Source organism: Culex pipiens, chromosome 2 (assembly GCF_016801865.2).
Source record: "Culex pipiens pallens isolate TS chromosome 2, TS_CPP_V2, whole genome shotgun sequence".
Taxonomy (NCBI): Eukaryota; Metazoa; Arthropoda; class Insecta; order Diptera; family Culicidae; genus Culex; species Culex pipiens.
The window spans coordinates 187487642-187496503 of record NC_068938.1 but is presented as its reverse complement, the minus strand read 5'-3'; the positions used below and the strand labels follow the sequence as shown (position 1 = coordinate 187496503).

The 8862-nt window shown below is 34.7% G+C and overlaps 2 protein-coding genes across 5 annotated transcripts in view; both read right to left on the bottom strand.

Moving 5' to 3' along the window:
- LOC120429998 (transmembrane protein 164) overlaps positions 1-8862 on the bottom strand; it is a 117258-nt gene that overhangs the window by 69241 nt on the left and 39155 nt on the right. The window lies entirely within an intron of this gene.
- On the bottom strand, positions 4181-5815 carry LOC120431571 (histone PARylation factor 1-like). The gene is made up of 3 exons (XM_039596679.2): positions 4969-5815; positions 4419-4914; positions 4181-4365 (listed from the first exon to the last, which is right to left on the bottom strand). The coding sequence occupies exons 1-3, from the start codon at positions 5721-5723 to the stop codon at positions 4312-4314; spliced, it is 1305 nt and encodes a 434-aa protein (XP_039452613.1). The 5' UTR covers positions 5724-5815; the 3' UTR covers positions 4181-4311.

Here is an 8862-nt window from a genome sequence, read left to right as displayed (position 1 = left end):
TTGACAGAGCGAGCCGCGCGTTTGACAGTTGGGCTGCTGTCGTCGCGATTTTGGCGTTTGTGCGGAGAAGCGGCGCGCAAAAGGCGCGACTTTTTTTGCGGTGTTGTTGTTCGAGTCTGGGCCCATGCAGCAGGAGCGGCGTGCACGGTAATTGGGAAAGGGAGAGAATGAAAGCATGAAAATAAAAAAAAATTATTTAATATATATTTATTTTTACTTATTTTCAGAGTTTTTTTTTTTTGTTGAAAGGGTCGTATAAGCTATTGTCTTTCATATGTTTATACTGCCCATGTTTGCATAAATGTCCCATATGCAAAAACAGCATGCTGAGAAAAACGCTAAACAAGTTTGTGTTAAGTTTTCACGAAAAAAATGGATTTCCTCCTGATTTCTAGAACAAAGCACTGGATGTTATAGGCTCTTTTGAAAGAGCACACGATTTTGAACCAAACTGCATCAATAGCTCAAAAGTGACGAAAATGCATATGGGACATTTATGCGATCATGGGCAGTATAGTACCTAATAAAAAAAATGATGCCAACATTTCAAAAAGCATCATGTACACACCATCCTTTTTGAGAAAAACGCATTTGAATGTTGACTTGATCATCCAAATTCAATAATACATTATTTCCGTAATTTTATTTGAGAAAAACAAACATAAATTCTTTTGAAATCACCAACGTCGATATCACCCTGCTGTCATTGAGGGGGACGCTTTGTTATGATTCGTTTTTCTTCGCCGAATGTACATGGCGCTTTTTTCATGTTGCTTTTTTTTCGTCACGGGGTTCATGTAGTCTTTTGTTTGACAGGTTGACAGGGCTATATAAACAGGGACTGCTGATGGCAGAGGTTATGTTTATGTTACTTTATTTAAAATCATTATTAAACAGACTTTACTGAAGTAACTTTTGCTCATTTTTGGTGGAGGGGTAGCCTATCAGGAGTACAGATTGTCGAGGGAGACAGATTTTGCGCTTGCAACACTGCCAGTTTTGCTGGGCGTAAAGGGCGGTTGGTGTCCAGCACGTTTGGTGTCCAGAAACATTGGCCAATCTGTTTGCCTTGACAATCTGTAATCAGGAGTACTTTCAGAATATGCAATAACCCAGAAAGTGTCAAAATGTACATAATGCCTTTTGAAATGTTACCGTCGAAATGTCAATCAATCAATAGGTCAGGTTTCTTTTAGGATCTCAAAAATTTACGACTAACATTTAAAAGAGCTTTATCGTGCTTTATTGCCAAATTTCAACCACTCAACATACCTGGCGATTTTGTTTTTAAAAAGGTCCAATAAACAAAACTTTAATTTTTTGTTTTGTGTTTTTGAATATCCCTGATACAATGCAATTTCAAAAACACCCAAAAAGCAAAAATAGATGATTTCTAGAGTTTTTTTTTATAAGACCTTTTCAATAGCTTATAGGACCTTTTTTTTAAAAAAAAAACTCTGGAAATGTGATTTTATCTCGCAATGTACACACTTAGGAAAGCACCTAACTAAAAAAAATCAGATACTCTGCAATAAAAATATAAAAAAATAAATTGAAAAAAAATATTTTAACATTCTTAAAATAAAGAAATTCAATAATCTCAGAAATCAACAATGTTAAAAAATGTAGAAATTTAAAAAAATCAGAAAATAAAAAAAAAATAAAGAAAAATAAATTTTGAAATACAAAAAAAGACATTCAAAAAACGAAAATTTGGAAACGCATAAATTTAAAAATAAATTCAGTGATTAAAAAAGATGAGGAAAAAAATTACGACACCTAAGAATTGAGTTTTTAATTTTGAAAATGTTCAATCTAGGGTTCAATAAACCATGTTTTCAGTTTAAGAATTTAGGAATTTAATCATTTAGGAAATGAAGACCCTAAAATTTAAAATTTTTGGTATCTGAGAATTCAAAAAAAAAAGAATTCAGGAATTTGAACATTTAAGAAATGAAAAATTTAAGAATTCAAAGGCTTAAGAATTTTAGAATCCTAGAATTTAAAAGAGACATGAATTTAAGAATCTAAGAATTTTAGGATTTAACAATTTAAGAATTTAAGAAATTAAGAATTTTAGATTCCAGGAATTTAAAAATTCATTAATTTAAAAATCTAAGAATTTCATAATTTAAAACTTAAGAATTTAAGAATTTTATAAATTTTAGAATTTTAAAAAGTAGGAATTCTTAAATCACGAATTCAACAATTTGAGGATTTAGGAATTTAAGAAAGCAAGCATTTAGGCATTACACATTTAAGACATGATTATTTATTTGTGTTTAAGGACCACTTAACTAATTTTTGGAATTTAAGAACTTAGGAATACAAGAATTTTATGAATTTTAGAATTTAAAAATTCATGAATTTTACAATTTAAGGATCTAGGATTTTGCAGAAAATGCAGAATCCAAGGATTTTATAGAATCTAAGGAATTCAAAGAATTTAAAAATTTAAGAAATAAAGAGTTTAAAAATTCTAGAATTTAAGAATTCTAAATTACTTTTCCAAACAACCCATGCGTTATAGGTTTCGTATGTACATAGGACCTTTTGAATAAGTGAGCTAAAAAAGAAGAATTTTTATATTTAGAAATTTTTAGAATTTGAGAATCTAAGAATTTTAAACAAACATTTAATAATTAAAAAAAAATCAAGATTGAAGAATTTGAACATTGAAGGAATTAAAAAAATTAAGAACTTCAGAATTTAAAAATTTTAGCATTTAAAATTTAAGAATTCTAGAATTTCAGAAATTATTAATTTAAAAAAAAGTTTAGATTTTTTAATATTTATGTTTTTGAGTTTTATTTATTTGAGATTATAAATCTAAATTTTTGAATGTTGAATATTGTTTTTTTCCTCAATATTCTCAAGCGCACGCGCTTAAACCGGACTATCCTTTTTTCTTTGGGTGGTCACGAAAAGAATGTGCAACGTTTCTTGACCGCATTCCTTCCGAGCTCCGTACTTAGCTTGAGCTTAATCAGAGAAACCCAGTCAATTCAATTAGAATTCTGAAACGAAATTCAATTCGAAATTCTGTTTCAGAATTCGAAATAAGTTGAATAGAAAACTGATTTCGAGTGGAATGATATAAAATTATTTTAGAATTTCGAATTTAATTTCGTTTATACTGCCGCTCGAATCTAGTCCGTCCCATATGTAAAAAGTGAGTGCTGCGATAACGCCATGAGAAGCTCGAAAAATGTTTCACCTTTTTTTAACATTTTTAATCAACAATTTTTAAATCTTTTTTCAACAATTATTTCAATATTGGTTCAACAAACACCCCTACTCCTATTTTGACTTTAAAAAGTCAAAATTTATGGGTTAATTTGTTAAATTTGCGTGCTGGGACTGACCTGACTTTATTTGTCCATCAATAAAAGCAAGTCTGTCAAGTTATCAAGGTAGGCTTAAACATTTATCAACAGAAATTTACCTGTCATTTGTTGGTTTGTTTTGGTAGTTTTTGAAACATTTTTTATTAAATTTCTAAAAGTATGTTTGTTTCAGGCTAATCTTGTTTGACGAATAGTTTTAATAAAATTCCTGAGTATGAAACTTCAACCGGCGACGAGACAGTCAATTTCTTTTGCTGCAGAGAGAGGAGATATTTGAATACTCGTCTCAGCATATGGACCCTTGAAATATAGACATATAGACCCTCGGAAGTGGAACCTAATCCAGAACCAGGACCATGGCTAACCATGGGTTTTCAACCAATAAGGAACAGAACCGTCTTTATTTTTTTTAATAATAGTTATAACGGTATGTAGTTTATTTTCTGACCGTGGTTGTCCTTTGCATGAGGAAAAAAGGCAGAATAGGTATCGAGTTTAAATCAATAAATATTAATTAAATATCAACAACTTAAGTCTTTTTTTAAGTTCAACAGGCTCTTAGAGACATAGTCTGGGTTATTTAAAAAAAATACACATTTATTCGATCGATTTGTGAGCCATTTCTAACCAAGAACTGTCTTGCCTTTATTTTGCATATGGGACAGCACACGAGTCATTTTTATTTTGGATTTTCTAGAACAAACATGACATTTTTATTCAATAGGCTTGAAGTAGATGTTAAAACAAGACTTTGGTCGGGTTTATCTCAAAATCGACAAAAATACATATGGGACGGACTTGCTTCGAGCGGCAGTTATATTTAATATAAAACAAATGTTGGGATTTTGTATTAATTCAGGATATTTACTTTTGAACGCTTAATATACAATAAGTTTATGATTTTCAAATGATAAAATGATGATTACAATCGTGCATAAATAAGACCAGTAGGGTGATGCTGCGTTTACTTCGTTAACAAATCCAGATCGGTCCCCTTGCGACGATCTTCAAGATGAGACTGCAATGAAATTTATTAGTCAGATAAAAATTTTGAGCATCTTTCAATTTCACCTTAATAATCGCAATAAACTGCGGCCGCTTCAGCTGCGAGTACGCCGTTATAAACAGCGGCTTCATCACGTCGTGCAGGTTGGCCGTCCCGTGGCAGAACAAATCCGTCGCCAGCTCCAGCGCCGTCCCAAAGTCACACTCGTCGACGGCAATGAACGCCCCGGTTACGATCGGCTGCAGATCCGTCATGGCCGCGGTGAATTCGATCTTGTCCCCGGCGTTGTCGATTTTGTCGAATCGGGCCAGGATTTTCTTCAGGCTGGCGTCACTCTCGAGCAGCTCGCGGTAGCCCAGTTCCTGCTTCCGGTCGAACGGGACCACGATGCCGGCCTTGTGGAATGTCTTGCAGACGACGTTTTTGCCGCGAGCTTTGATTTTTTCGTTTGATTTCAGGGGAATGTCGCGCTGCTTGGCGAACTCTTCGAGGGATTTCTTGGTGGTGGCGATTTGGGCCTTGTTGAAGGGGGTCGTCGCGACCTCGTGCTCCAGGAAGTGGCTGCAAAATTTGTTAGTTTTGAGAAATTTTCCTAGAATACCAGTTGAAACTTACATCACAGCATCGAAGATATTCTCGCCAATCATTTTGATCTCGCAACCTTTGTTGACGTCGTTCAGCGCCACCAGTCCGCTGGCATCCTCCGGCTGGTCCCTCCAGTACCCATAATGGACACCGGAACCCTTCTTGACCAGCACCGTCTGGAACTCCGGAGGATCGTAGTAAAACCGCCAATGTCGCAGATAATCTCCAGGTTCGTGCATCTTTGCGTCGGTAAACTTCTTGGCCAGCACATCAAAAGGCCCCACCAACCTCAATCCCAACTTCTCGAAAACCTCCGCCGGTTTGTCCTGACTCTTTCCCGTGCAAAACTCCCACAGCGAATTGAAACAAGCCGGCATCGCGACCAAAAACTTGTGCCGGATAAATTCCACCGGATCGGCGCAAAGCTCCTTGTACTCCTCCTTCTTGGAAAACTCAATCTGCGGGTCGTAAATGTCACTCATCATCCCCACATCCATCGGAACCTCCGGCAGCTGGTACCGCTGGCGAGTTATCCCGTAATACTCCGACCCTTGCTCCGCCTCCTCCCGATTGCCATCGTCCTTTTCCGGCGTCGCCGGGCGCTTACACCGTTTAATGTCCTCCAGGATGTCCGCGGTCGGGGAATCCGACCGGCGCTTCGAGGATGTTTCCGGTTCCGGTTCTTTGGTGGGGCTGGTTTCCTTCGCCGGGTGGCGGTACTTTTCCTTGTGGGCCGGATTCTTCTGGTAGCAGGACGCGCCGTACTTGCAGTCCTGCTTGTCCATTTTTCTTTTTTTAAGGTTTGAAAACTGTTCAAAAATATTGAAATCACTCAAAAAACTTGCAGCTGGCACCGGCAACGTGAATAAACTTGAAAGCGTCAGAAATCCGGAGGGAAAATCAAAACATAAACAAAGATTTTGGAGTTGGCAGTTAGGTCGAAATGTTTTTATTTTTTTTATTTAAATTTGTTTTAGGTCGAAATCTGGAGTTTTTTTTAAAGGTCCAATAAACCAAATTTTCAGTTTTTGCTTTTTGGGTGTTTATTAATACCCCTGACTCAAGGCGGTTTAAAAAACACCCAAAAAGCAAAAACTGGAAATTTGGTTTAATGGACCATTACAAAAAAAAAACTCCAGAAATGTTGATGTCGATGTCGGATTAAAAAAAAAGCATTATAAAAGAAAATTTAATTTTCTAAGCGATTTCTAATTTGCAAATGTATACAAATTTGGTCTCTTTTCTTTCAAATTAAGAATCATTTTGTTAAACATTCATAATGTTCGTTGCAGTGCATCAGCATAGAAATTATAATTAAATTAAATTATTAAATTACACCGACCAACAAAATTTCTGCGCAGGCTCAACTCGAGGGGAAGCATGAAGTTTTGGGTCCCCAGAATCACTTGCACTATGAATTTTATATTGCTGATTTTATCGCCTTTTATGATTTTATTGTTCTCATCAATAAGTCGACCACAAAGTATTTAAAACTAAATTTAAAGTGTTTTTTTTTCAAATTTCGTTAGTAATTGTATTTAAAGAGTTCCTTTTTCGAGTAATTTCATAGTCAAGGCAAATAAAAAGATCGAAAATTCTTAATATTCATAAAATTTTAAATTCTTTGATTCCTAAATTCTTATAGAAAAAATTTGGAAAAAATACTGTAAATTTAAAAATATGGTTCGTTGGATTAAAAAATCGCGTTGGTGAATATTCGTAGAAAGTTAAAACTTTTTATTTCAAAAGTTGGAAAATAATTATTGTTGATACTACCATGCATTTCTGGAACAAAATCGTTGTTTCGGTAAAAGGTTTTTGCTTTTAATATAAGAAGAAACTTTTTATGGCAAGAATAAATAATATTTAACATTACAGTGATGATTTTCAAAAATGTGATGGATTTTATTTCAATATTTTAATCGATTTTAATTTTAAAACAGTATGTTTTGGATTTTTTGTATTCAACGCTTCTGCTAATGGTTGGCCAACTTCCGCGTAAAAGTTGTACCAATTCTTACGGTATACGCCACCGGTCACGTTTGAAGACCCCGGGCTGAGCAGGTCACGGATGGACGTTTCGTTGGGCAGCAATGAGCAACATCGCGGCCTTCATTTTGGAGCGTGATGGAAATGCTGTGCACACTTGTGACACGTAGTACAATTTTACTTTTGAAACACAGATGTGGCACGTGCTTTTCAGATTTTGTTTACATAATTTACTGTATCTTTTAACTGGTGTAACCAAATTAGTTGAAACTTGGAGCGTTTGTTAAACGATAGTATATGAACCGATTGCTTCAAAAAGTTTGGCTCTATCATTCATAGCTTTAAAAATCGTGAATTTAAAAAAGCATTTAAAAATCAATTTTAAATCCTTTGCGATCGTAAAAGGATCATTGTACTCAGAGAAATAAGCTTAATCGTTGTGAACAATAATATCACCAATTGGGTCCTAAAACTAAGCTTAAATTTGTGAAATTATTGTTCACAACGATAAAGCTCTAGATAAAGCTTATTTTTCTGAGCACAATGACAATTTTTTTCAATTTTGAAAGATTTACTTCACGGCCCCTCTTGACAGAAAAGGTCCTAACTTGACAGCTCGTTCCAAGGGGACCATAGTTGATCCATCGAAGAAATGTTGTCTTGTTAATATTTTTTTTGCCTTAAAATGAAAATAAGTGATTAGAAATGGTTTTTAATCGTGATTTTTACCGCTGTACATGAACATTTACATAGGGCTTTAGTACCCAATTGGGTCCTAAAATTAAGCATAAATTTCTTATATTACAGAACAGGTACAGAACAGACAGAAAAGGTTTTTTGCATTAAAATGAAAAAAAAAAGTGATCAGAAATGGTTTTGAATACTGTTTTTTTACCGTTGTACATAAAAATTTACATTTGGCTTTAAGACCCAATTTGAGCTAAATTGGGTCTAAAATTAAGCATAAATTTGTGATATTATTGTTCACAACGATAAAGCTTATTTTTCTGAGTACAATGACCCTTCGAACGACCTCAAAGGATTTAAAACACGATTTAAAATTGATTTTAAATTCAATTTTTAAAAATTTACTCTACGGCCATTCTTGACAGAAAAGGTCCTACTTGACAGCTCGTTCTAAGGGAACCATAGTTGATCCATCGAAAAAATGTTGTCTTGTAATTTTTTTTTGGCGTTAAAATGAAAAAAGTGATCAGAAATGGTTTTCAATCATGTTTTTTATTGTTGTACATAAAAATTGACATAGGGCTTTAGTACCCAATTTTAGTAACCAATTATTCCCAAAAAAAAAAGTGGGGTAATATGGGCACCCATATGGTGTAATTTGGACATGCCTTTGTGGAGTAATAAAGACACACTCTGTGGGGTAATTTGATCACCTTCTGTGTTCGACACATTTGTAAGGATGAGTTGGACATTTCGTGCTTTCCATTTCATTAGGGCACAAAACTTTTGTAAACAAGAGTGTATCCCTCTCACACCTTATGCAAACTGTCATTTGAGTGAAAGGGATACACTATTGTTTACAAAAGTTTTGTGCCCTCTTAAAATGTTAGGCTCCATTTGATTGTTTGAGCATATTTAATTCAGTATAGTATAAATAATTAAATAATTGAAATTTCTGAAATTAAATTGAGAGTTAAAAATTTGGATGTAAACCATGCTTTGGATTTTTTGTTCTATTTTACCCTTTCGAGAAAAACGCCAGATTTTTTTGGCTCATCATACCGTGTAGTGTCATGCCCCTTGATTGACACTCGATGAAAATAATCCCGTTTGTCGGAGTTCTTTCGGCAACTCTGCCCGTCCTAAAATCTGTCAAAACTACAAGAAAACTCCCTCTGCCGCCCGTTTCGACCACCCTGCCCGAACCCCCTTTCACCGCGGTTTGACGCATCTGCCGCATCTGTCAAA